The sequence below is a fragment of the Drosophila teissieri genome, chromosome 3R (genome assembly GCF_016746235.2).
Source record: "Drosophila teissieri strain GT53w chromosome 3R, Prin_Dtei_1.1, whole genome shotgun sequence".
Lineage (NCBI taxonomy): Eukaryota > Metazoa > Arthropoda > Insecta > Diptera > Drosophilidae > Drosophila > Drosophila teissieri.
In genome coordinates, this window is record NC_053032.1 from 18,361,279 (window position 1) to 18,387,416 (window position 26,138).

At 42.4% G+C, this 26,138-nt stretch overlaps 9 protein-coding genes across 9 annotated transcripts; 6 read left to right on the plus strand and 3 right to left on the minus strand.

The window, feature by feature from the left end:
* LOC122619850 (UDP-glycosyltransferase UGT4) lies at positions 1-2,102 on the minus strand. The gene is made up of 2 exons (XM_043797046.1): positions 1,805-2,102; positions 1-1,451 (listed from the first exon to the last, which is right to left on the minus strand). Exons 1-2 carry the CDS (start codon positions 2,064-2,066, stop codon positions 136-138), a joined length of 1,578 nt encoding a protein of 525 aa, XP_043652981.1. The 5' UTR covers positions 2,067-2,102; the 3' UTR covers positions 1-135.
* A 132-nt stretch (positions 2,103-2,234) lies between these two features.
* LOC122619849 (UDP-glycosyltransferase UGT5) lies at positions 2,235-4,119 on the plus strand. Its single transcript, XM_043797044.1, has 2 exons — positions 2,235-2,498; positions 2,709-4,119. Exons 1-2 carry the CDS (start codon positions 2,243-2,245, stop codon positions 4,019-4,021), a joined length of 1,569 nt encoding a protein of 522 aa, XP_043652979.1. The 5' UTR covers positions 2,235-2,242; the 3' UTR covers positions 4,022-4,119.
* A 693-nt stretch (positions 4,120-4,812) lies between these two features.
* LOC122619852 (UDP-glycosyltransferase UGT5) lies at positions 4,813-7,141 on the plus strand. The gene is made up of 2 exons (XM_043797048.1): positions 4,813-5,356; positions 5,415-7,141. Exons 1-2 carry the CDS (start codon positions 5,083-5,085, stop codon positions 6,743-6,745), a joined length of 1,605 nt encoding a protein of 534 aa, XP_043652983.1. The 5' UTR covers positions 4,813-5,082; the 3' UTR covers positions 6,746-7,141.
* Positions 7,142-7,494: 353 nt separating this feature from the next.
* On the plus strand, positions 7,495-9,251 carry LOC122619486 (UDP-glycosyltransferase UGT5). The gene is made up of 2 exons (XM_043796459.1): positions 7,495-7,744; positions 7,809-9,251. Exons 1-2 carry the CDS (start codon positions 7,507-7,509, stop codon positions 9,128-9,130), a joined length of 1,560 nt encoding a protein of 519 aa, XP_043652394.1. The 5' UTR covers positions 7,495-7,506; the 3' UTR covers positions 9,131-9,251.
* A 138-nt stretch (positions 9,252-9,389) lies between these two features.
* On the plus strand, positions 9,390-11,271 carry LOC122619487 (UDP-glucosyltransferase 2). The gene is made up of 2 exons (XM_043796460.1): positions 9,390-9,875; positions 9,941-11,271. Exons 1-2 carry the CDS (start codon positions 9,629-9,631, stop codon positions 11,269-11,271), a joined length of 1,578 nt encoding a protein of 525 aa, XP_043652395.1. The 5' UTR covers positions 9,390-9,628.
* A 2,088-nt stretch (positions 11,272-13,359) lies between these two features.
* Positions 13,360-15,157, plus strand: LOC122618893 (UDP-glucosyltransferase 2-like). Its single transcript, XM_043795489.1, has 3 exons — positions 13,360-13,380; positions 13,511-13,772; positions 13,827-15,157. The coding sequence occupies exons 1-3, from the start codon at positions 13,360-13,362 to the stop codon at positions 15,155-15,157; spliced, it is 1,614 nt and encodes a 537-aa protein (XP_043651424.1).
* Positions 15,158-15,387: 230 nt separating this feature from the next.
* Positions 15,388-17,104, plus strand: LOC122618894 (UDP-glucosyltransferase 2). Its single transcript, XM_043795490.1, has 2 exons — positions 15,388-15,645; positions 15,765-17,104. The coding sequence occupies exons 1-2, from the start codon at positions 15,405-15,407 to the stop codon at positions 17,102-17,104; spliced, it is 1,581 nt and encodes a 526-aa protein (XP_043651425.1). The 5' UTR covers positions 15,388-15,404.
* Positions 17,105-20,180: 3,076 nt separating this feature from the next.
* On the minus strand, positions 20,181-21,616 carry LOC122618758 (juvenile hormone esterase). The gene is made up of 2 exons (XM_043795291.1): positions 20,557-21,616; positions 20,181-20,492 (listed from the first exon to the last, which is right to left on the minus strand). The coding sequence occupies exons 1-2, from the start codon at positions 21,569-21,571 to the stop codon at positions 20,185-20,187; spliced, it is 1,323 nt and encodes a 440-aa protein (XP_043651226.1). The 5' UTR covers positions 21,572-21,616; the 3' UTR covers positions 20,181-20,184.
* A 1,516-nt stretch (positions 21,617-23,132) lies between these two features.
* On the minus strand, positions 23,133-25,816 carry LOC122618760 (UDP-glycosyltransferase UGT5). Its single transcript, XM_043795292.1, has 3 exons — positions 25,416-25,816; positions 24,509-24,768; positions 23,133-24,446 (listed from the first exon to the last, which is right to left on the minus strand). The coding sequence occupies exons 1-3, from the start codon at positions 25,666-25,668 to the stop codon at positions 23,373-23,375; spliced, it is 1,587 nt and encodes a 528-aa protein (XP_043651227.1). The 5' UTR covers positions 25,669-25,816; the 3' UTR covers positions 23,133-23,372.
* Positions 25,817-26,138: the final 322 nt, after the last annotated feature.

Here is a 26,138-nt window from a genome sequence, read left to right on the forward strand (position 1 = left end):
ACTAATTAGTCATATACAGTTCATGTATGTAAAGCTACAATAACACAGAACACCTTTGCCTAATACACTTTTTAAAACAAAAGGGGGCCGATAGGCAATGTCTTGGATTTTGCTGTTGCTAGGAATAACTTACTTTTATCTTACCATGGGCACATTCAATCGGTACTCAAGGTTTCTTGTTGCTAGTGAGACTAGTTTCCAGCCGAGGAAGATAACAATAATAGCACTTAGTCCGATTCTGCCGAAGAGAACCGAAATAACATCGACGTTATAGTATTGCATCAAGGACATTTCCTGTTCGGCGATTCTCATGTGGTCGGCTCCTTTGTGCCGCAGGATATACTCAGTCCACCAAATCGCGGTTTTCATGGCCGACATGGGTTGGTCATGGAATCGTTGCGATAAATCCCTGACATTTTGTTTATAACTAGCATTGTTCACGAGATCCTCAATGGCCAGGACAATTTCGTCGCGGGAAAGGTTTGTATAATCCAGGGTCCTGGCCACGCCCAATTTCTCCATTCGCTTGGTGTTTTGAAACTGATCGTAAAACAAGGGTATACAAAGCACGGGAACCGCATAGTGAACTGCCTCGATAAGGCTCAAGATACCAGCATGGGTAATAAAGAGCTTCACATTTGGATGATTAAGGATCTCCCGTTGGGGAAACCATGTTCTAGAAATAACATTCCTTGATTGGTTCACCATCGCTGGATGGTCACTCTTCCAAATCACTTGCAGTTTCAACTGCGCAAAGGCGTCCGACATGGTAGCTCGCATATCTGGGGGCAACCAGTTATCCACTACTTGCAGGCCCATTGAGAAGTAGATAACACCCTGTTCGGCTTCATCCAAAATCTTTTTAAGTTCAGCATCCAGGGGATGTGATGTTTCATCCAGATGCATACCCGCCACTTCCACGATATTGGGCACATTGCTGCGCACGCGGCCCATGCTGAAATGCTGATTGATCAGGATCAGTGAGAATCTGCGTAGGTCATGGATACTGGCGGTCAACCCAGGGAAGTGTTTCTTGTACAGATCTATTTGGCCTGGCAGGTAGATGAATCGCTCCACCAGGCGCTCCTCGGTTATGAAGATCAGGTTGTGCCACTTCTCCAGCAGGCTGTGGCCAGGTGAGTAGCCCAAGGCGGACATCGGTTCGTAGACACTTGGCGCCGAGTTCCCCACCAGAAAGTCGATGTTCCACGACGATCCGAAAGCGGCAATCCCCACCAGCGGTGCATTGAAGTGCTGCGAAAATCCGAAGAGGGCATCGTTGTGGGCCGCCTCCAAAATAATCAACGAATACTGCGCACTGGCGTTGTGGAGCAGCTGCTGCACGCCAGGATCCTCGAGGACGAACTTTGAGCAATTGTAAAAGTATTCGGACACGAACTGAGCCTCCGTCCATTTAGTATTATGAACGTCATAATCGACTTCCAGGAGTGCTGAAAGCATAAAACAATTGGTTCGATTATGTATTTTGAAGTTTTTCTATTTATTTATTTGTACACTGTCTGCCTAACTTTTAAAACTAATGTCAGTGCACTTAAAATCAAATTTAAAAAAATTGAATCTATAACTAAGTTGAACTAGGCTAACAAATTTTATATTTGGAAAAGGCCAGCAAGTAGTGTAAAATAAATGGTTTGATAATTCGAACGAATGCGATAACAAATCGCCAAATCGCTGTTGCTGTTGTGATAAGCCAAGATTATTTTGTTATAATAATTTAGTAAGGCACATTTTCTGTTCAGCAGTTCTTTGTGGTTATAGAACTGTATATGTTAGGCGTTATTACCTTCCATTAGCATATCCAACTTGTGCACTCGAATGTGATGGACACCCTCTATGGTGGGCATTATCGTAACGGCCGATATCAGAGTGACCTGGTGACCCCGTTGGACAAGATTCCTTAGGTACGGAGTAATCAGCAAGTAGGACGAGCCAAAGGTGTATGAGAATACGGCCAAAATATTTTCCGCATTGGCCAGCTTTGGACACAGAAGGGCCAAAAGCAGATTGGTGAGCAGTAGACCAGCAATAACCGGGCCGCCCAACATCTCACGTAATTCGACCGCACATGCCGATAGACGAAATGATACTACTTCGGTTTTGGTCAAAATAAATGCTCTTCGGTGTAATCTAATCAGCGAACAAATAAAATGAGCAAATATGCACAAGAGTTCGGCTGGAAATCTCTTCAGTCAGTCAGTTTTGAAGCGGTCGCTCAATCGATATGTTTCCTTCGGGCCGATGGCTTGTCCCGATGTTCTGGCTCATTTCGAACTCGATCTGTTGGATACGCGGCTCGCGAATCCTCGTCATCGCCCCCTTTGAGACCCACTCGCAATGTATGCTGCTGACACCCTACATACAAGCTCTAAAGGATCGGGGTCACCAGCTGACGGTGATACACGCATACAAGCACTGCATGCCGCCAATCGAAAGCGTGACCTTCATTCATATATGGAATAATAATTACACCTATGCAGGTAAGGAACTAAATCTAAATTGCCCTGTGAATCATTATCTTAGATCAGCTAATTCGTACTTTTACCGTACTCAGACGCAAGATAATGAATTCCATTCTGTCGCAATTTGAAAATATCGAATTACAGTCTTAACTACAAAGATAAAGACTTCAAAGCTGACCAGCAAACAGTCTATGTTATAAATGATTTTATTTTCTATATCTACTGCAGAGTTTGAGGAATCCATGGTAATCGCTTCAGCTAGCAATAAGTGGGAAGAAATACGTACCATTTCGAAAGTCATGGCTAATGTCTCATTCAATGTACTCAATAACGTGGAAGTTCGAGCACTGATGCACTCGGGAATCACATTTGACGTGGTTGTCCTGGAAGCAGGATATAGTGACGTACTGTACGGCATGGCCGCCCATTTCAATGCCACACTGATCGGAATTTGCACCTGCGTGGCAGATTGGAATATAAACAATCTGGTGGGTTACACCACATCCACTTTAACAGAGCCAATAGTGCCATTTGGTGTGAAATCTGTGAAAACCGTTTGGGATCGCATCTACAATTGGTTCTACACTTCCGAAGAGTGGCTGCTGATGAACTTGGTATTTCTTCCGAAGCAGCGACTTGTCCACGATCACTTCTTCGGCCATCTGGAGAAGAGCTTCCTGGAGATCCGGCAAGACTTCGCATTGATGCTGCTGAATCAACACTTTAGCCTATTTCGGTCCAGGCCAAATGTGCCGGGAATGGTTGAGGTGGCCGGTCTACACATTCCCAAAAAGGATCCACAGCTGCCCATCGATCTGCAGGTGTTCATCGATGAGGCAGAACATGGAGTAATCTTGTTTTCGCTGGGTCTGGAACAGCAAATCAACGATTTGCCCACGAAAACACAGGAAATTCTGGTGGAAACCTTCAAATCGATTCCACAGCGTGTGATTTGGAAGTTCGATGGTGAATCTGCGGTGCCTCTCGATAGTAGCATCTACCACGCCAGTCTTTTGCCACAGCAAGCGATTTTGGCGCATCCAAACGTAAAGCTCTTTATAACTCATTGCGGCATCATGAGCGTTATTGAAGCTGCCTACTATGCAACGCCAGTTTTGGGCCTGCCATCGTTCTACGATCAGTTCACCAATTTGGAAATCATGAAAGAGGAGGAAGCAGCGCTGCAGTTGAACATCAATAGCTTGACAGTACAGGAGTTGAAGGACACTGTGGAGAGTCTTATAAATCAGCCAAAATACCGAGAGAGTGCCTTGGCTATTTCGCAAAGATTTAGGGATCAGCCCATGCATCCCATGGATACGGCCATTTATTGGACGGAGTACATTATACGCTACAAGGGTGCGAATCACATGAAAGTATCTCGCTCGCAGTTGAAGTTGTTCGAATACTATTTCCTGGACAATTTCATAATGGTCGGATTGCGACTGTCCTTGGTGGTGGCTATTGTTTTTGTGGTCCTTTCTAAAAGCAGAAGATGGCTAAATCATTTGTCTACAACCTCATGCTGGTATTCAGAATAATAAGAAGGCAATATCTTAAACATTTAATTAGGAGTTATCTTTAGATAAATACGATTTTAAATGAAAACGTAGTTTTTTAACTCACGAGAGATTATTTAATATACCTAAAAATATTACTGTAAATATAATACAATTTAAAAGATTATTATATAATATTTATATAATGATATAAATACGAATAATAAAAAAATGTGCTTAGCTGCGCAGTGGAAATAAATATTTTGAACGGATTGTAATTATTTTATGTCTGTTGTTCAGCTTGATTACAGCAGGGACAATGAATGATAAGCGAAATGGTAGCTTTATCTAATCTTAATAGCCCCTTTCGAGTGTTTCTAAGTGTTTTTTTTAGACCTATTTTAGTGCACGTCTGTGCCGTTCTGTATAATTAGACAGAAATATATATGATTGATTCCAATTTTCCAATACCAAATTATTAAATACACATATGCTTTGTTTTTCTATGAATAAAAGATAATATATTTCTGTAAAGAGAATAAGATACAATATTTGAGCTAAAGCCAAAAACTGAATTTACAAAAATATTCTATTGAGTAGGGAATGTGTATATCTCTACGCGGAATGAATTGTTTTCAGGCTCTCAGAGAACACAAAAAAATGTTTAATAAAAGATTCGAGAACTCGAAAACAACTGGAGAGTTTGAGAGCCAAAAGTTGATAAAGCGAGAACTAAAGAGAACCAGATTGAATGAAAGAGTGTTATTTGTTTCTCCTATCACCTGCGTAACATCTGAATATTGTGAGTAAACAATCAACAAAGCTGTTTGAGTCAAGCCGGTGACGCTAAAAATATATATGTATAAAATATGTATATACAAACATATGTGTGCACTATTTGAAAACAACAAAAAGAGCGAACTGCGAATTTGTTTGGGTATGAATTAATAGGCCAGTGCCTCGCTTCGTTGAACTTGCTTTGTGTAGAATGAGCAAATTTCGGGCGATTCTTCTAATCGTCATTCCCCGATAATTGTATATAGAAAAGTTCTTATGTTAGATTAGTTGTCGTTTGTAAGCGAATCGCTGTGGTTGCCTTGCAAATGGGTAGAATATGTTCTGGAACTGCTCTTGGCCTTCTGCTAATTGGCCAGTTGCTGCTGTTTAGCGCGAATGCCGATGAGGGGGTTCAAAGTTCGCGCATATTGGCCGTGTTTCCCTTTCCCGGCCGATCGCAGTACATTTTCGCCGAGCAGTTTCTGAAGGAACTGGCCCATCGGGGTCACAATGTCACCGTGATCAATACATTTGGCAGCGATGCAACTGAGCCCAACTTTCGGGTGATTGGTGCCAAGAAAATTCACGAAATTATGGCGGGTACGAAAAGTAGTAGGTATTATTTTAATAAATTTATTAAAATTTGCACATATTACAGCATTCGGAAATGCCGACTACAATCAGGCGGCGAGTCAGTGGAAAGTGTTGACCATGACAACGGAGTTTCTCAACCTTCTGACCACAAGCGTCCTGGATGAGCCGGCTGTAAAGGATTTGCTGCACAGCGGAGAGAAATTCGATCTGGTTGTCATGGAAACGGTGCAAACCGAAGCACTTTTTGGATTGAGCCAGCATTTTGGCGCAGAGACCATAGGTATCTCATCGTACGGCACAGATACGCACATCGATGAGTTAATGGGCAACTTATCGCCATTGTCCTACAATCCCCTGCTGCTCTCATCGCGAACGGAGCGAATGGACTTCAATGATCGTATGCGAAATGTGTTGGCTGCTTCTGTAATGTGGCTGCACAAGAGAGTTGTCCACCTGCCGACTCAGCGGGATCTGTATGCGAAATACTTTCCCACGGCCAGGAAGTCATTGGATGAAGTTCTGGACAGCTTTTCGCTAATGCTGCTGGGTCAGCACTTTTCCCTCAGCTATCCACGCCCCTATTTGCCCAATATGATCGAGGTGGGCGGACTGCATTTGCAACAGCAGCGAAAGGTGCAGCCTTTGGCAAAGGAACTGTCGGAATTTGTAGAGCAATCGGAAGAGGGAGTGATCTACTTCTCCATGGGTTCCAACATCAAAAGCAAAGACCTGCCGCCAGCCACACGAAAAGTGCTAATGGAAACCTTTGCCAGATTGCCGCAAAGAGTGCTGTGGAAATTCGAGGATGATCAGTTGCCGGAAAAACCGAGTAATGTGTTCATCAGCAAATGGTTCGCCCAACCCGATATTCTGGCTCATCCGAATGTTAAGCTATTCATCACCCACGGCGGTCTATTGAGCACCATCGAGAGCATTTACTTTGGCAAACCCGTACTGGGATTGCCCATTTTCTACGATCAGCACTTGAATGTTCAGAGGGCCAAGCAGGCGGGCTATGGTCTCAGTGCGGATATATGGAGTGCCAATGCCACAGAACTTACGTCTCTGATCCAGGAACTGCTGAGTAATCTCAGTTATGCGGCAGCAGCTGAGACTAAATCCATATTATTCCGCGATCAGAAGGAAACCGCCATGGAGCGCGCCATTTGGTGGACCGAGTACGTGTTGCGACACAAGGGCGCCAAACACTTGAGATGCGCCTCGCGGGATCTGGACTTCATTCAGTTCCACGGACTGGACACCTGGGGACTGCTCATCGCAGTCACCTTTGCATCCATACTGATCGTCGTAGTTGCGCTGAAACGCCTACAAAGGGGTCTCACTTATATAATCGCAAAACGTCGTGCGGGGCCGAGTAAATTGAAGACCCAGTAACCAATTAAAGTTGATTAACCATTTCAGTTTATGCCGCCACCGAGTTTTTAAACAACAAATTTCTTACAAGCACCTGTGAACATAATAATAATACTAAGGATAGTTGTATTTCTAAATTAAACGTATATAAATAAGTAAAAATATTAAATTGTTTATGTTGACTATTAACTAAAAGACAAAGTAAAAAAAAGGTTTGTAAGGGTAACAACTTATTAACATGCATACAAAAACAACTACTGTCAAAACGTGAAACGCTATCATTATAATCATGTTGAGCACGCATGAACTTTGGCCTCTACTTAATCATAGTTCAAAGCTCTATTATAAACTGCACACTTAAAATGGTATGTAATGCACAGTACAAAAAAATACACATTTAATTTTATATGATTTATGTTATTAACCTTAAGGAAGGATCGAGACTTCAAAGTAAAAGTAATCACTTTTTTTGTTGAAATGCAGTTGTATGAGTTTTTTACCTCAAAACGTAAACTGACAACCTTTTTTCTTTGACTGTACACAATTGCTTATTCAGTAGAGCGATGTGTTTGGTTACGGGATTACATGGGATAGGATAGAGGAATAAATAGTGATAGGGTGCGACGGTGAGATGTGGATCGCCTACGAAATTTTCGTAATCTCATCTGTCCGGAATTGCTATTGCATGTCAGTGGCTCAGAGTGTTATCTAATAGCCTAGAACTATGTTGTGATGCGTTTGCCCATTCAGTTTACAAAGTAAGATTGCGCAGTGCACACGAGATGCTCGCTCTACGGATAAGTTTTCTGTTACTAACTCTGCCAGGCTATCTGCAGGCTGCCAGGATACTGGCCATATTTCCGTTTCCGGGGCCATCGCAGTATATAAATGTGGTACCCTATCTAAAGGAACTGGCTGGTCGGGGTCACCAGGTGACCTCGGTTAATGCGTTCCCGCAAAAAAAGCCAGTGGCTAACTTTAGAGATGTTTTTATCTCGAAGGTATTTGAGAATTACAATGGTAAGACGATAAAAACATATATATTACACATTTTAGGATGCGTAAATTTTAAAAAATCTTTTAGAATTGGTAAACGACCTAAACGAACCCATGAATTTGTGGCAGGAGAACAACTTCATTAATAAATTCTTTGCGGACGTTACGCGCTGTGTTCTTACCAACAAAGAGGTTACAGAAACCCTTTTGCCACCTGGAAAGGATCACTATGATCTCATCATTGTGGAGGCTATACGCTCGGACGCCTACTATGGATTTGCGGCCCACTTCAATGCCCCTATCATTGGCATCTCCACCTTTGGCACTGATTGGAATATTGATGAGCTAGTGGGCAATGTATCGCCTCTATCGTATACTCCGCTGGTAACGGCGGGTCTCACGGATCGAATGACTTTCGTGGAGCGTGTGTCCAACTTTGTGGATACTTCGATTGCCTGGCTTAACTACAAAGTGGTTCATATGCCAGAGCAGGAAAAGATGTATGCGAAATATTTTCCTGAGGCCTCGAAAAGGGTTCGACTCACCGATTTGAATAGAAACTTTTCCCTGGTATTGCTGAATCAGCACTTTTCGTTGAGCTTTCCGCGTCCGTACGTTCCGAACATGATTGAGGTTGGAGGTCTGCACATATCCCACAAGCCAGCTCCACTGCCCAAGGAATTGGAGGAGTTTATTCAGGGTTCCGGAGAGCAGGGTGTGATCTACTTTTCGCTGGGCTCCAATGTTCTGAGTAAGGATCTACCGGAAGAAAGGAGAGATCTTATCCTGAAAACCTTCGCCAGTTTGCCACAGCGTGTGCTCTGGAAATTCGAGGAGGACAAGTTGCCTGGCAAGCCGGCTAATGTTTTCATCAGCAAATGGTTTCCTCAGCCAGATATCCTGGCCCATCCGAAGGTCAAGCTCTTCATCACCCACGGCGGATTGCTGAGCACCATCGAAAGCATTCATCACGGCAAACCCGTCCTGGGTCTGCCCTTCTTCTACGACCAATTCCTGAACGTAAGGCGGGCCACGCAGGCAGGCTTTGGATTGGGACTCGATCACAAGACAATGACACAGCAGGAACTTAAGAGGACCATCGAGCGATTGCTCAAGGAGCCGCAATTTGGCCAGATTGCCAGGCAGATGTCGGAACGATATCGGGATCAGCCAATGAGTCCACTGGACACCGCCATTTGGTGGACGGAATACGTTCTGCGGCACAAAGGAGCCCATCACATGAGAGTGGCTGGTCAGGACTTGGGTTTCTTCGCCTACCACAGCTTGGATGTCATTGGAGTCCTTTTGGGCGGAGCTCTGCTGATTGTTGCGATCATTGTGGTCGTCCTTTGGAAAGCTGCCAAGTCTTCAGGTTTGGGAAATTCCAAGAAAAAGCAAAAAACCAAGTAAAGCAGAAGGTTTTTGAAACAAGGTATTTGTGATATTTGTAAATGGAACTTTGAAACTCAAGCAATTAAATCTAAATAAAGGAAATAAAATAACCTTAGTAAGATAATTAAAAGTCTAGCTAATGTCTGTCATTTTATATGGAGCAGATTAGCAAGATACTCGTATGATTAAATTGCTTGATAATTTCGCACATGTTTTCTATTGCAATGACTAAGTGAATCCAGAGGGAGTTTCGAAACCAAGTATAGCACGTGTTTTTTTTAATACATAGGAATTTAACACATTTATAAGCTTGGGGTATAAATAATATTTGACTTATTTGTAGAGGCCAGATAGTTATGGAGCAGATAAGCGAGTATGTTGCTTTATATAAAAGTTAGTATCTCATGGTAATAATTTGTAAAATCTCTGTCTGGAGCTGATAAAACATATCAGCCAGACGGAGTATGTTGAGCTTAGTATTCAGTCTTTCGGCTGAGCTACAGGCAAAAAATACCTATGAGTATGTTGCTTCTGAGATTGATAGTTCTGGTGGTGGTCCTTCTGCCTGTTTTACTGGATGGAGCCCGTATCCTCGGCTTGTTTCCCATACCCAGCCACTCACATTACTATCACGCCTTGCCTTATCTTAAGAAATTGGCATCTTTGGGCCATGAAATAACTTCTGTAAGCCCATTCCCATTAAAAGAACCTGTGAGTAATATACATGATATCCCCGTTCCGGAATTATTTGACAACATAGAGGGTAAGTAATACTTAAGCTTTACTTAAATATTCATATTCGAAAATAAACCTTAAATATCCTTTAAGAAATTGTTGGAAATTTAACCAACCGAAAGGGCACATGGAATGAATATGAATATATCAACAAATATACCCTGACTCTTGTAAAGAAAGTGCTAGAAAATGAAGGAGTGCGTCGCGAGATTTTGCAGCCACGAAATGTTCAGTTCGATCTGATCATTGTGGACCTTTGGCGGCTGGATGCTCTCTATGGTTTTGCGGCCCATTTCGACGCTCCAATAATTGGAATTGCTTCCTTTGGAACCGACTGGAAGATTGACGAGCTAGTGGGCAACGTATCACCATTGTCATACCTGCAGTCTCCCTCTTTTAACTGGTTTGATCTTGATACTTATGGAGGACGTGTGGCACACTTTGTTGATCAGTCCCTAGCTTGGATTAACTGGCATTGGCGGCACGTGGAAAAGCACGAGGCACTCTACAGGGAGTACTTTCCAAAAATTGCCGATAAACGACCTCTGTCCGAGATCACACGAAACTTCGCCCTGATTTTGGTTAACCAACACTTTACGCTGGCTCCACCACGACCATATGCTCCGAACGTTATTGAAGTCGGAGGAATGCATATTAATCAAGAACCTAAAGCTTTGCCGCAGGACTTGGAGGACTTTATCCAAGGAGCTGGAGAGCATGGAGTAATTTACTTTTCGCTTGGCACCAATGTTAGGAGTAAAAATCTGGCTGAGGACCGCAGACGAATATTGATAGACACATTTGCCAGCCTGCCACAGCGCATTTTGTGGAAATTCGAAGCTGAGGAGCTGTCGGATGTACCCTCGAATGTTCTAATTAGCTCATGGTTTCCGCAGCAGGATATCCTGGCTCATCCAAAGGTAAAGCTGTTTATCACGCACGGAGGTTTACAGAGCACAGTCGAATGTATTCACCATGGTAAACCGATGCTGGGATTGCCCTTCTTCTACGATCAGTTCAGAAATATGGAACACATCAAAGCCCAGGGCATTGGTTTAGTTCTAAACTATAAGGATATGACAAGCGATGAGTTTAAGGACAGCATTCTTCGGTTACTGACAGAGAAAAGTTTTGATGTCACGGCAAAAACAACAGCGGACAGATATCGGGATCAACCCATGAATCCTTTGGATACGGCGATCTGGTGGACTCACTACGTCCTACGTCACAAGGGAGCACCATATATGCGGGTAGCGGGCAGGGATTTGGACTTTATAATTTATCACAGTTTGGATGTCTTGGGTACTTTTCTCCTTGGCTTTTTGGTTACCTTGGGTATTGTTGTCTTTTGTGTAATTCAACTGCTAAAGACTATCCTAAATAGTAAAAAATCAAAAAGGTCATCTAAACAGAAAGTAAATTAAATTAGAAATAATCCAACAAAATTTTACTTATTAAGGAATATCTGTGCACAATCAAAGAAATATGGATTTATTAGATTGGGGAGATGTAAGCATGTTGACTTAATGCTGTAATAAATAATATTTCCTCATACTCTTATCGGTTTAATCTTATCAATTTTTACGTTAACATAGCTCGTGGCTTAAATTATATTTAGTCTTCGGTGAGATCCGGTCTGAAAATGATGGCGTCTAGTTTGTTTTCCTTGGTAATTTTACAACTGCCTGGTTTCTTGTATGGAGCTCGCATTTTGGCTTTGTTTCTCACACCCTCCTACTCGCATTACTATCATGCTCTCGAAAACCTTGCCTCATTGGGGCACGAAATAACTTCAGTAAGTCCGTATCCATCTGAAGAGCCAGTGAACAATATATACGATATTCATATTCCGGAAGTTGGAGTTTTCAATTAATATTTGAGAGCGTAAAGGGTAACATCTAGATCATATCTCATGCATGTTCGCAAATATTACTGAGAGCAGCTGAGTGCTAGAATATTCAGGGTCAGTTTCTCTTCGTCGCTGATCTACCCTCTCGCTCACACAAAATGTTTAGTTGCGACCAAAAAGTCGAACGAACGTCAATGTAAAACGCGAGGAAACGAAAATATCACGCCAAATCCCCGTTACTTTTCGTTCTTGCACTTCCAACGTAAATTCCTGGAAGCGAAGTTAGCCACGCAGTCAGATTTCCAAACGGCGCTCGCTCACTTGATTTTCGCTCACCCCAGTGATCAGACATATGTACGTCTGAAGTTATTGAAAAGTAATAAGTATTACAAGTGATAACGTGTAACTTGACTAATAAAAGCAATAAGAGCAGCTAGCGATTGGCAGCCGCAAATAATTGCAGATCAGTAATTGTAGTATTAATTAAGGTTTATATTCGCCTCACTAATGTTCGGAAATACGTCTCGATAGGCGATTACCCTAACTCGGGACAAAGAATATCGTTGTATCTGAAATGTTATAGCACCATATACATACCTTCATATCTTGTACGAACTGTCTTAATTTCATCCTACAGAAACCAACAACTACTTCGATGGGCCCAACGAACGGAACGATGGATAAACCTCTTAATTAAAGAATTAACGTGAGTAATTATTGTGAATGATATGACGTAGAAGGGAGTTTTCAGGTGCTAAAACACATCGAGTATCGACGCGATATCTGCCGAGCGGCATAATCACTATTCTCGCGTATTTTCGTTTTTATACCCGTTACTCGTAGAGTAAAAGGGTATACTAGATTCGTTGAAAAGTATGTAACAGGCAGAAGGAAGCGTTTCCGACCATATAAAGTATATATATTCTTGATCAGGATCAGTAGCCGAGTCGATCTGGCCATGTCCGTCTGTCCGTCCGTCTGTCTGTCCGTATGAACGTCGAGATCTCAGGAACTACAAAAGCTAGAAAGTTGAGATTAAGTATACAGACTCCAGGAACATAGACGCAGCGAAAGTTTGTCGATTCATGTTGCCACGCCTAATCTAACGCCCACAAACCGCCTAAAACTGCCACGCCCACACTTTTGAAAAAGGTTTTGATATTTTTTCATTTTTGTATTAGTCTTGTAAATTTTTATCGATTTCCCAAAAAAACTTTTTGCCACGCCCACCATAACGCCCACAAACCGCCCAAAACTGCCACGCCCACACTTTTGAAAAATGTTTTGATATTTTTTCGTTTTTGTATTAGTCTTGTAAATTTCTATCGATTTCCTAAAAAACTTTTTGCCACGCCCACTATAACGCCCACAAACCGCCCAAAACTGCCACGCCCACACTTTTGGAAAATGTTTTGATATTTTTTCATTCTTCTATTAGACTTGTAAATTTCTATCGATTTGCAAAAAAACTTTTTGCCACGCCCACACTAACGCCTACAAGCCGCCAAAAACTGTCAGTGTTAAAGACTATCCTTCGCACTTCCACTAGCTGCGTAACGGGTATCAGATAGTCGGGGAACTCGATTATAGCGTTCTCGCTTCTTTTACACTAAGAAATTTCACATTTATAAGGTCTAGACTTATTTGTAGAGGTCAGATAGTTATGGAGCAGATAAGCGATTATGTGGCTTTGTATAAAATTTGGTAATAAGTTGTAATCTTTGTCTGGAGCTGATAAAACATATCAGCCAGACGAAGTATGTTGAGCTTTACGATTGCTTGAACAGTACGATTAACTCTTTCGGCTGAGCTAGAGGCCAAATATACCTTTGAGTATGTTGCCTCTGCGATCGATATTTTTGGTGGTGGTCCTTCTGCCTGTTTTACTGGATGGAGCCCGTATCCTCGGCTTGTTTCCCATACCCAGCCACTCACATTACTATCACGCCTTGCCTTATCTTAAGAAATTGGCATCTTTGGGCCATGAAATAACTTCTGTAAGCCCATTCCCATTAAAAGAACCTGTGAGTAATATACATGATATTCCCGTTCCGGAATTGTTTGACAACATAGAGGGTAAGTAATACTTAAGCGTTAATATTCGAAATTATATCTTAAATATTTTTTAAGAAATTGTTGCAAATTTAACCAACCGAAAGGGCACATGGAATGAATACGAATATATCAACCAGTATTCCATTACTCTTGTAAAGAAAGTGCTAGAAAATGAAGGAGTGCGTCGCGAGATTTTGCAGCCACGAGATGTTCAGTTCGATCTGATTATTGTGGACCTTTGGCGGCATGATGTTCTCTATGGTTTGGCGGCCCATTTCGATGCCCCAATAATTGGTATTGCTTCCTTTGGAACCGACTGGAAGATTGACGAACTAGTGGGCAACGTATCACCTTTATCATACCTGCAGTCTCCCACTTTTAAGTGGTTTGATCTTGATACTTATGGAGGACGTCTGACACACTTTGTTGATCGGTCCCTAGCTTGGATTAACTGGCATTGGCGGCACGTGGAAAAGCACGAGGCACTCTACAGGGAGTACTTTCCAAAAATTGCCGATAAACGTCCTCTGTCCGAGATCACACGAAACTTCGCCCTGATTTTGGTTAACCAACACTTTACGCTGGCTCCACCACGACCATATGCTCCGAACGTTATTGAAGTCGGAGGAATGCATATTAATCAAGAACCTAAAGCTTTGCCGCAGGACTTGGAGGACTTTATCCAAGGAGCTGGAGAGCATGGAGTAATTTACTTTTCGCTTGGCACCAATGTTAGGAGTAAAAATCTGGCTGAGGACCGCAGACGAATATTGATAGACACATTTGCCAGCCTGCCACAGCGCATTTTGTGGAAATTCGAAGCTAAGGGGCTGTCGGATATACCCTCGAATGTTCTAATTAGCTCATGGTTTCCGCAGCAGGATATCCTGGCTCATCCAAAGGTAAAGCTGTTTATCACGCACGGAGGTTTACAGAGCACAGTCGAATGTATTCACCATGGTAAACCGATGCTGGGATTGCCCTTCTTCTACGATCAGTTCAGAAATATGGAACACATCAAAGCCCAGGGCATTGGTTTAGTTCTAAACTATAAGGATATGACAAGCGATGAGTTTAAGGACAGCATTCTTCGGTTACTGACAGAGAAAAGTTTTGATGTCACGGCAAAAACAACAGCGGACAGATATCGGGATCAACCCATGAATCCTTTGGATACGGCGATCTGGTGGACTCACTACGTCCTACGTCACAAGGGAGCACCATATATGCGGGTAGCGGGCAGGGATTTGGACTTTATTACTTATCACAGTTTGGATGTCTTGGGTACGTTTATCCTTGGCTTTTTGGTTACCCTGGGCATTGTTGTCTTTGGTGTAATTCAACTGTTAAAGACTATCCTAAATAGTAAAAAATCAAAAAGGTCATCTAAGAAGAAAGTAAATTAAATTAGAAATAAATAAAAAATGTTGACAAAAAAATGTCATTAAGGAATACATATCTGTGCACAATCAAAGAAAGATAGATTTATAACATATAGATTGGGCAGATGTAAGACTTAATGCTGTAATAAATAATATTGCCTCATACTCTTATCGGTTTAATCTTATCAATTTTTACGTTAACATAGCTCGTGGCTTAAATTACATTTAGTCTTCGGTGAGATTTTGAGGAAAGAACCGTTCCGGTTTGAAAATGCTGGCGTCTAGTTTGTTTTCCTTGCTAATTTTACAACTGCCTGGTTTCTTGTATGGAGCTCGCATTTTGGCTTTGTTTCCCACACCCTCCTACTCGCATTACTATCATGCCCTTCCATATCTCAAAAAACTTGCCTCATTGGGGCACGAAATAACTTCAGTAAGTACGTTTCCATCTGAAGAACCAGTGAACAATATATACGATATTCATATTCCGGAAGTGTTTAATAGTTTTGACGGTAAGTAAGGAAACGACAATAAATAATAAACATAAATTCTTATAAAATTGTTTCGTTTAATTAAAAACAATCATACAAACAATCCAAATATTTAAGGATTTTGTTTATATTTTTATCAGAAATGTTGAAAGCATTCACAACCCCCAAAAGCATGTGGAAGTTGTGCGACGTAACCAATGAATTTTTGTACAATATTACCAAAATTGTATTTAACAACGACGGAGTGCGGCGAGAGATACTCAGGCCGGGAAAGGCTCAGTTTGACCTTATTATTGTGGACATATGGAAGTACGATGCTTTTTATGGCCTTTCCGCCTATTTCGAGGCCCCAATTATTGGATTATCTCCCTGTGGAACCGACTGGAAAATCGACGAAATGGTTGCTAATCCATCGCCGATTTCCTACCTTCAGTCCCCCTCATCTTACTTTTTCGACCTGGACACTTTTACGGGTCGCCTGTCACACTTTGTGGAACGATATTTAACTTGGATAAACTGGCATTTGCGTTATGAGAAAAAGCATGAGGCTCTATACAAGAAGTATTTTCCGAATATAGCTGAAAGAAAGCCACTGTCTGAAGTTAGCCAAAACATTGCTTTAGTTCTTGTAAATCAACATTTTACCTTGGGGCCACCGCGTCCATATGTTCCGAATGTAATCGAAGTCGGTGGAATGCATATTGATCAAGAACCAAAGGACTTGCCCCCGGAATTGGAGGACTTTATCCAAGGTGCAGGTGAACATGGAGTAATTTACTTTTCTCTGGGAACCAATGTTAGGGTTAAAAACATGGTAGAGAACCGGAAAAGAATATTGATGGAAGCATTTGCTAGCCTGCCACAGCGCATCTTGTGGAAGTTCGAGGATGAGGAGCTGTCGGATATACCCTCGAATGTACTAATTCGCAAATGGTTACCGCAACAGGACATCCTGGCCCACCCGAAAGTAAAACTTTTTATAACCCACGGAGGAATGCAGAGCACCATTGAAAGCATTTACTATGGCAAACCCATGCTGGGATTGCCCTTCTTCTACGACCAGTTTGGCAACATGGAACACATTAGGAAACAGGGATTAGGCCTGACTTTGAGCTATCAGGATATGACAAGTGAGGAGCTGAAGGACACCATTCTCCAGTTGCTGACAGAGAAGAGATTCGAAACCACGGCAAGGATAGCAGCTGCTCGGTATCGAGATCAACCTATGAAGCCTCTGGAGACGGCAGTCTGGTGGACGCACTACGTCCTACGTCACAAGGGAGCACCTCACATGCGGGTAGCCGGAAGGAAATTTAATTTCTTCACCTACCACAGCCTAGATGTCCTCGGCACTGTCCTTCTTGCAATCATAGTTATCCTTCTTATTCTGGTTATAATTGTTCTTAGTGTCTGTAAGACTTTAAGGAATATCTTACCACGTGCAGTTGTTAAAAGAAAACGAAAGCAGAAAGTTTGTTAGCTACTTAGTAAAACTTATAATATATGTTTGCACAATAAATATCTTTAGTGCACTGTTTTTCTTGCTAAGGGGGCATTTTCCGAATGGGTATTAATCGTTACCAGTTTATAGCTACTACCCCCGCGATAATGGCCCACGTATAACCAACCACCTATGGCCAAATGAAACCCAGTGAGACGGCGCGATTCCCAGTTTGCTTTCACCGCAGATAGAGCACCAAAATGATGATGGGGTATTATGTATGATGCGCGTATTTATATTATAACGATGCTTTTCTGGTCGCACGCAAAGCTGCTCGATTGGCGTCCAGTGAATTATGGAATACGCATTCAAATATTTGCATGTGTGTGGGCTGGGCGTGAGCGCCGGTTTGAGCGCATTTATTAACCGCTGCCAATCAGTTGCATACGCTGCGTATGCGTAATATTAAATTGCACGGAGTCACTTCCGTTGGATTGGTTTGGTTTGGTTCATTTGGGTTTGGGCTGGTGCTTTTGACCGTATTTGGCCGCATTGCCAAATGCGTAATCAAAAATTCATGAGCTATATAAATGTGGTGTGGCTGGAATTGCCATTAGCTCTGTGTGTTTTGTGTTGGCATGCAAATGTGGATAATTTCATGCGATTTAGGGCTGCATTTGCCAACCCCCATTGCTCCGGCCCTTAACCCTGCTGACCCTTCAAATGTCCCCCGTGGTCGGTCAGCGGAGACGGGGCTGTTTAATGATGTCCTGTTTTGTGGTTCGACGCGTTTTTAATGAGATGTTGATTATCGTCAACGGAAACAGCTGAATTGATTATTTGACAAAAACCTAGCCAAAAATCGGACGCTTAATTGCAGCCAAAAAAAAAATGCTCACAATTTGGTTTTTCAGTTCTTGAACTGAGCTATTATTTACGCAATGTCAGCAATTCCAATTTGCAGTCTCGGAAATGTTTTCAAATATCAGCTCACTTCTTGACTGCATCTAATCGGTAACTTGTCCAAGCAAATCGGTCGGTTCACTGGGTTTCCTCTTCACAGTTCGCTTTTTGTCTCGTGTTTTTACAACAATTTGTGCTGGCGACAAGTCGAGAAAATCCGAACTGCTGCTGCAAATTGCTGAAAATACACTCAATGCTCGTTCACCTGGCGATAGTTATGCGTTCAACTATTTTGTCATTTTTGTTTGTTAATTTGTGTGAATTGTGTCCCGAAGAGATGAGTATGTCACCTGCATTCCGTTTCGATTTAGCTTCCAAGGTTGCAAATTGAAGTGTCAGCTTTAATCAGAAATAATGTAGAATATTGAGGAAGTGGGTAACATATTTTTTGATGGAATATTTAGTATTTAAATTACATGCTTAGTGAAAGCTTGAAAGTGGATATAGTTCCTCCCAAATTTGAAACCGATTCAAGAAGAAACCGCCAGTTTTTGCAGTGAGGTTATTGCCAATTTCTAGATATCCTTTATCCTGCGAATTGTACAGCGGCCAGTTCAAATCTTTCAGATATTCATCGTTTTTGTTGTGAGGATCACTAAGAAAACCAAATATATTAAAATTCTTAAAAGAACCAAGTATTAAACTCACCCCTTTTGAGCAAACTCAATCCACATACGCGTCAATCGCTCAATCATCAAATTTTCGGGATCCTCTCGCTTCAACAAAGGACTCAAAAGGCCCACATGGAATAAATATATAAGCTCATCGTGGTGAACGGGACCTATAAAATAATAATAAATATAAATTTGTGTATTTACCCAAATTATAGCTGCTCACCTATGGTTTGCTGGTTATCGGGATTTTTCAAGAAGGTACGAGGGTCGTTTGATAAGTCCGTGACTTTTTGTATTTGCCGCGCACCTGCTCTAAATACAACACTGCTCCTGTCAGCAGTTATCGATTAACAGCTGACTGTAAAATTTTGAGAAAGCTGCGTTTTTTGGTTTGCGTTTTATAGGCATTGAAAGCAGACGATCTCGTGAATTTTAACGAAAATGGAAAAAAGTGAATTTCGTGTGCTAATTAAGCATTATTTTTTGCGTAAAAAATCCATCACCGAAACCAAGGAAAGACTTGATAAATATTATGGGGACTCTGCACCATCAATTTCAATGGTTAAGAAATGGTTTACTGAGTTCCGTTGTGGTCGTACCAGTACAAGTGATGCCGAACGTTCAGGTCGCCCAAAAGAGGTCGTCATGCCAGAAATCGTCGACAAAATCCATGGAATGATATTGGATGATCGGAGAATGAAAGTGCGTGAGGTAGCTGAGGCTGTAGGCATCTCAACTGAACGGGTACATCACATTTTACATGAATATTTGGACATGAAAAAGCTTTCCGCGCGATGGGTGCCGCGATTGCTCACACACGACCATAAGCGCAACCGTGTGACCATTTCAAAGGAGTGTTTGGCGATGTTCAACCGCAATCCAAACGAATTTTTGCGCCGTTTCGTTACCGTAGACGAAACATGGATCCACCACACCACACCAGAGACCAAAGAACAATCAAGACAGTGGGTTTCTCCGGGTGAACGTGCACCAAAGAAGGCCAAGGTGGGTCTGTCGGCCAACAAGGTCATGGCCACAGTTTTTTGGGATGCACAAGGTATCATTCACATCGATTACCTTGAAAAGGGTAAAACGATCACCGGCGAATATTATTCAGAGCTTTTGGACAGATTCGATATTGATTTGAAGCAGAAACGACCGCATTTGGCGAAAAAAAAAGTGCTGTTCCATCAGGACAATGCACGGGTGCACACGTGTGTAGTCAGCATGGCAAAATTTCATAAATTGGGCTACGAACTGCTACCCCATCCAGCATATTCTCCAGATTTAGCCCCCTGTGACTATTTTTTGTTTCCAAACATGAAGAAATGGCTCGGCGGTAAGAGATTCGGGTCAAATGAAGAGGTCATCACAGAAACAAACGACTATTTTGAGGGCCTTGAGAAAACCTATTATTTGGAAGGAATAAAAAAATTGGAAAAACGCTGGACTAAATGTATAGAGCTAAAAGAAGATTATGTTGAGAAATAAAACGCTTCTTTGACGAAAAAAATATATTTTATTCAAAAAGTCACGGACTTATCAAACGACCCTCGTATATCTACCCTTGTAGCGAAAGAGGTATGTGTAAATGGGTGTGTGGGGGGACATCAGCTGAAGAAACCGATGGAAGGACACGCCAATCAAGGCATCACTAAAGAGTTCGCCCATACCCTTCAGGGACTTCGGGTACTCTATCTTGTCCATACTTTCCGGCATGTATTTCTCCCTCAAAACTCGACTGGCTGCTTGCGATTTTGTTGAGTTTGGTTCCAAGAGCAAAGCAATTGAAGCATATTGCTCCCAATCCGTGTTGTAGCGGCTAACAATGCTTTCATTTCGCAGATCAACTGTAGGGAATAAATAGAATGGTTTGTCCTTTTTTCCTAGAGCCTTCTTTAAAATCATACTTACAGAAAGCTCCGGAGAGGAACTCAAACTCCGTAATGCCGGTGATGAGGGGTACCTTGTAGAAGTCACCTCGTCGAGCTGTCTTGAAGGGACTCTCGATGAGGTAGCGTTCCTGCCCGAAATCCTCCTCCACAACGATTCTCCAGTTGAGCACGGGATTCCAGCCGAACTCGAACATGCCATTATAGGTGCTCACATAATCCAAGTAGGGCTTTCGCCTCATACACTCCACCATTTCCGCGATGGATTCCTGTGGGCACTTCAATAGCCCAGCCTGACGTTTGGCCAATCGAAGATCATTGTCCTTGAACGGAATCGGTCCATATGGAGCAGCACTCATGCAGATGCCCCGATGGAAGAGACCCCGCGACATGGGCGATAGCATGTGCAAAGCTACACTGATGCTACCCGCACTGTAACCCAAAAGCGTTACACTACCGGGGTCGCCGCCAAATCGATGGATGTGCCTCTGGATCCAGCGCAAAGCCAGGACCTGATCCTTGAGACCGGCATTGCCAGGTGCTTCCTTACTTCCGGTGGCCAGGAATCCCAAACTGCCCAGCCGGTAATTTAGCGACACCAAGACGCAGTCGCGATCCATGAAATGCTCGGGTCCGGCCAAATATTTACTCTGTCCGGAGAAGACATAGAAGCCTCCGGGATGCAGGAACACGATCACAGGTCGGAGGCCCTTCAAATCTTTTGTATACACATTAAGTCTCAGACAGTCCTCAGATACATCGGTCATATTATCCCACGGCTGCGGGCACATCGGTCCATCTTCACTGGCATCGAAGGTTGTCGGGGACCAGGGTTTCACTGGCAGCGGATTCACGAATCGCAAATCCCCCAAAGGTGGCTCTGCATACCGAATGCCTCGGAAGGCGTGAAAGGGTACACCCAATCTGGAGGTCAGATTGGCTCCTCGCACCCGTCCCAGGTCGGTGTCCACTTCGATGGAGAGAACCGATGAACTGGCCAGCAGAACCAGCAGTTCCACTACGAATAACTTCAGCATTTTGCCGTCTACCCTCAATTGAGTTGTAAAAGTTTCCGTTGTCGTTTTTATACTAAATCTTGTGGCTGAAATTGCTTTTGGGGCTTTACCCAGATGTGATTGCCAACCGATGTGATGTGCGTTCAGATTCATACCTATACGACACGATGGTGTGCAGCTGAATAGGGGCTTCAGGTAAGAACAAAGGAATGCGTGAAACAGCTGCATAAAAGTTTGTTTGTTTTATATTTTGAGAAGTTTAAGCTTTAAAGCTCGGTAAATATAATTAAGTTTCATATAAATTAAGTTTATTACCGATCAATATATATGTGTGAAACTTAAAGGCATAACTGATAATGTGTTATAAAAAAGATAGGCAACTTTGTTAGCTTCCAATTAACATTATTATTTTCTAATGGCTTACAAATGCGTGCCCCAGAGTGCACTGCACTAAATTCGTTGTCAATCTCAGAAAAATTCCCCGATAAGTCTATAAAACCATGAATATCAGTCTATAATATATATCACCAGCCTACTTTGCTACATAAGTAAACTATTCAAATGCATTCTGAGCGAAATATATTCTGTAATATAATATATACATATGTACATATATGGCTTCGTATTACCTTACTTGTTAAAAATTGTTCTTAGAACGCTTTGTGGGTTTTATTATGGCCCAAAATGTTGGTAGAGAAACAATAGCTCCTTGGTTGCACTTCTAACTCGGATCGGCATTAAAGCCGCCAACATTTCCGCGGAAAACGGTGATTTTCCAGCAGCATGGCCATGGCCCAAAACAGTTTCAATAAGTTGGGCCACAACTTTTGCACGCCTTTTGCTTGGCAGAAGGATGAGAAGAGGAAGATGCACGGCAAAGAAAATAAAAGCATTTAGCCGGGGGCGTTGGGTGGGAGTGGCGGGGGCTGGGCAATGGGAGTGGGCGTGGCACTCAGCTCGTTGCTGTTAAAAATTTGAACGCGCTGATGGGCATTTTTACAACTGAAGCGTTAACTATGTGCAACTTGCAGCAGGAGGGGTAAACTGGGGTCCATGAAAATGGGAACCAACAAAGAAAAGTTTTCGCCACTGAACCGAAAATATAAATACCCTTGGCTAAAACAATAATGGGTTGATTAAGAAAAGTTCAGTGCCTTATTATTAATTTCTCTAATTTACTAAGGGTTGAGAACATTTTTAAACACACATTTTTATAGCGAGAGATTCAGAAAAGTTTTCGGACTAAAATGTATTGTCAATATGCATACAATTTCAAGATTTTTAGGTAAATTACAAATTTTATTATAGTTGCAAGCCGTGAGAGTATACAACTATAAATGAAATGTAAGCAGCTGAAAATAAAATAGGATACCGAGCAAAATAGGAAAGCACCGTGGCATTTTTTCGATAGAAACTCACAATATTTTCCATTTTAGTTTACAAGCTTCGAGCCGCAGGCTGAAACCAACCGCACAACCCACCCCCCACTGGAAAATCAAATGAAAATTTCACGAGCTTTTCCAACAACACAGAAGCGTAGCAAATTCGAAGACAGTTTATGTAAAAATCCGTACATACCAAATATATTTTTGCTGATTTTATTACAGACAATTACAATAAGAATATGAAAAGGAAATTGCACTGTTTTCATTTTGGAGTTGGATTGAAAATAGAAAGGAGTTTTCATGAAACTCTATACCTATTTCATTTATTCACTACACTAAGCAATTATTTCTCTATTATTGCCAGTTAAAAGCTAATTTGTTTGTGAGCACCCTAATTTAAACTGGTCATGGATACTAAACTTATTTATCACTTGAGCTTAATTCCGCTTGGCTTTCGGCTTTGGCTTGGGACTCTCCTTCTTCACGAACAATTCCTGCAGGAATCGCCACGCCAAACGGATGAGCAGCAAAATACAATATAGCACGAATATAATGCCACCATAAAGTATCAGCATGGCGTCCAGATTGTGGTACTGAATGAAGTTCAGATCCTGACCGGCACTCCTCAAGTACTTGGCACCCTTGTGCCGGGACACGTGCTCCACCCAGTACACGGCTCGCTCCAGTGGAGTCTGCGGCTGATCGCGGTATCTGTCGGACATGCCGCGCACCTTCTTGGTGGCTTCAGGATCGTTGATTATTTTCTGAACCGCTGCCAACAGTTTGGCCGCACTCAGTTCCTCGTAATGAACAGTCACTCCGTAGCCATTCTGCTCGGCACGAGCCATGTTCAGGAACTGATCGCCAAATATGGGAATGCCCACGAAGGGTTTGCGATGGTAAATGGACTCTGTGGTGCTCAGCAGACCGCCGTGCGTAATGAAGGCCAGCACATTGTCATGGGCAAGGATGTCGTCCTGCGGGAACCAGTCCGAGATGAACACATTGGCTGGCTTTCCGGGCAGATCAGTGTCCTCGAACTTCCACAGCACTCGCTGCTTCAGCTGGGCAAAGGTGTCGATCAGCGCCTGGCGTTTGTCCAACGGCAGCGTTTTGCTCTTCAGATTGGAGCCCATCGAGAAGTAGATAACTCCATGTTCGGCACCCTCGATGAACTGCAGAATGTCCTTGGGCAGCGGCTGGCGCTTTCGGTTGATGTGCATGCCGCCCACCTCGATCATGTTGGGTGAGTAGGGTCGTGGAAAGCTGAGCGATACATGTTGATTGAGCAGGACCAGGGCCGTGTTCTTACGCATTTCGTAAAGGTCCTGCTTGTTGTTGGGGAAGTACTTGCGGTACAGGACTTCCTGGCGCGGCAGATAGAAGTAGTTGAGGAAGATGTACTCGTAGGTGAGGAAGGCCTGATTGCCCACTCGCTCTGCGAGGGACATACGGTCACTGAACTTAAGCAGTGCACTGGGAACATATGAGGGCGGTGAAGGAGATCCCACCTAAAATAGTAGTTAGAAATATAAATAATGGAGAACCTCCTGTCCATCAAAAAGTAACCCACCAGATCTGTGTTCCAGCTAATAGCTCCAAAGGTGCCCAGTCCTATGAGCGGAGCCTTGAAGTGCTCGGCGAATCCGAAGTGGGCTTCGTTGAGGAACACCTCGGATATCACGGCATCAAAGGTCTGGTTGGATTTCATCAGTTCTATCACAGATGGTTCCTTCAACAGCACTTCGGTTATCTCAATACCCATCTCGTAAAATTCGACGATCTGCTTGATTATGGGCTGCTTTGAGGATTCCAAAAGGTTGGCTAATCTACCTAAAATAATAAATAGTTTGTTAAAATAAGTTTCTCTTAAACAAAATAACCACTTCTTGTCATAAAAATAAATAAACAATAAATTATTTTAAAACCCTTAAGTGCTTAGAAACCATGGACGTTATCAGAAGCAATTGCTAGCTAGGCTTATCGATTTAGATTCCTTAGAAATTGAGTTCAACTCACTTTTTATTGTGCAACTTCTTAAGGAATATGTGAAATGACTTTGAAAGTCAGCTTATAAGCTGAATTTATTTTGTTATGTAATCTTTATAAAAACTAGAAAAATATTTTTGTCAACAAAAGGCTTGGGTGTTATTCGAAAATAAATATTTGAACGAACCTAAATGTAACCTAACCGGTTTACAATATGCTTCACATGTACAAAATACATACATTTATAAAGAAATCTTCTGAATTTGTTCACTATTACAAAACAACATAAATAAATTATGGGACATTAATCATATTAATAATATGATATGACTGTGCTCTTGAATTTATAATGCAGTTCATTGTTCAAACTTTAGATTCCTTTCAACATTTATTCATTTCAGAATTACAGATACTATGTCTGTACTCTTACTAAATTGCACCTTAGATTGTGTAATGATGTTATTAATGTTATTGATGTTAGCCTAACTCACCCTGGAAGGCAGTCAGAATGCCCTTGGCCTGCACATCTTTGATGTTCTTGATGGGTTTCTTCGGCTCAAAGGGGGAGATAACGGTCACCTGATGACCCGCAGCGGCTAATCCCTTGGCCAGGGCAGATCCCACATGGTAATGGGATCGGGCGGCGGTATGGAGCACCACCAGGTAGTTGTAGGCAGAAACGCAGCTCAGCAGGCCGAACAGCAGCAGGGTGAGAAAACCCGTTTGGCCAGCTGTTGGTTTCATCGTTAGTTACAGAAACTACGAATTCAAAACAATTAATTCGGCTTAATTGTGGCCAGTTGTGAAATGCGTTCTTAACGGCCAACGGATCTTGAAACCGATACTAATATATATAGGGGTACGAACGCCTCGGCGCCTCGCAGTAAACTGAGTTAACATGGGACTGCGATGAGGTAATTATAAGTGGTTGGGTTAGGTCCCAATCAAATTTGGAGAGCCTGCTCTCCATGTCTCCAGTTCTGTGATGACCAGCACTTTTACTCTCACGCCCTCTCATCGTTACGCTGCCTAAAACTCAATAATTTGTAGGCAATCCACGATCGAGTGTCAATATCTCTACAAAGCGGAGCGGTTCTCTCGTTCTGAAAACCATTTATTATCAGTTTTGGATAGGTTTCATTCTCCATTCTCCTTCGCTTTGTTTTCGTACCGGCTTTTTTGGTATTGTGCATAATTTTGTTTTGTTTTTTTTT

Bases quoted from the DNA above. Each gene is read 5' to 3' on its own strand.
- LOC122618760 (XM_043795292.1), bottom strand. From the start codon at position 25,668: ATGAAACCAACAGCTGGCCAAACGGGTTTTCTCACCCTGCTGCTGTTC. The intron at 24,769-25,415 runs GTGAGTTAGGCT...TTATTATTTTAG, and splicing joins CATTCTGACTGCCTTCCAGG to GTAGATTAGCCAACCTTTTG. The intron at 24,447-24,508 runs GTGGGTTACTTT...CTACTATTTTAG, and splicing joins TTAGCTGGAACACAGATCTG to GTGGGATCTCCTTCACCGCC.
- LOC122619849 (XM_043797044.1), top strand. From the start codon at position 2,243: ATGTTTCCTTCGGGCCGATGGCTTGTCCCGATGTTCTGGCTCATTTCG. The intron at 2,499-2,708 runs GTAAGGAACTAA...TATCTACTGCAG, and splicing joins TAATAATTACACCTATGCAG to AGTTTGAGGAATCCATGGTA.
- LOC122619852 (XM_043797048.1), top strand. From the start codon at position 5,083: ATGGGTAGAATATGTTCTGGAACTGCTCTTGGCCTTCTGCTAATTGGC. The intron at 5,357-5,414 runs GTACGAAAAGTA...CACATATTACAG, and splicing joins AATTCACGAAATTATGGCGG to CATTCGGAAATGCCGACTAC.
- LOC122618894 (XM_043795490.1), top strand. From the start codon at position 15,405: ATGCTGGCGTCTAGTTTGTTTTCCTTGCTAATTTTACAACTGCCTGGT. The intron at 15,646-15,764 runs GTAAGTAAGGAA...TATTTTTATCAG, and splicing joins AGTGTTTAATAGTTTTGACG to AAATGTTGAAAGCATTCACA.
- LOC122619486 (XM_043796459.1), top strand. From the start codon at position 7,507: ATGCTCGCTCTACGGATAAGTTTTCTGTTACTAACTCTGCCAGGCTAT. The intron at 7,745-7,808 runs GTAAGACGATAA...AAAATCTTTTAG, and splicing joins GGTATTTGAGAATTACAATG to AATTGGTAAACGACCTAAAC.
- LOC122619850 (XM_043797046.1), bottom strand. From the start codon at position 2,066: ATGTTGGGCGGCCCGGTTATTGCTGGTCTACTGCTCACCAATCTGCTT. The intron at 1,452-1,804 runs GTAATAACGCCT...TTATGCTTTCAG, and splicing joins GTTGGATATGCTAATGGAAG to CACTCCTGGAAGTCGATTAT.
- LOC122618758 (XM_043795291.1), bottom strand. From the start codon at position 21,571: ATGCTGAAGTTATTCGTAGTGGAACTGCTGGTTCTGCTGGCCAGTTCA. The intron at 20,493-20,556 runs GTAAGTATGATT...TATTCCCTACAG, and splicing joins GTTCCTCTCCGGAGCTTTCT to TTGATCTGCGAAATGAAAGC.
- LOC122618893 (XM_043795489.1), top strand. From the start codon at position 13,360: ATGGAGCAGATAAGCGATTAT. The intron at 13,381-13,510 runs GTGGCTTTGTAT...CGGCTGAGCTAG, and splicing joins TGGAGCAGATAAGCGATTAT to AGGCCAAATATACCTTTGAG. The intron at 13,773-13,826 runs GTAAGTAATACT...ATATTTTTTAAG, and splicing joins ATTGTTTGACAACATAGAGG to AAATTGTTGCAAATTTAACC.
- LOC122619487 (XM_043796460.1), top strand. From the start codon at position 9,629: ATGAGTATGTTGCTTCTGAGATTGATAGTTCTGGTGGTGGTCCTTCTG. The intron at 9,876-9,940 runs GTAAGTAATACT...ATATCCTTTAAG, and splicing joins ATTATTTGACAACATAGAGG to AAATTGTTGGAAATTTAACC.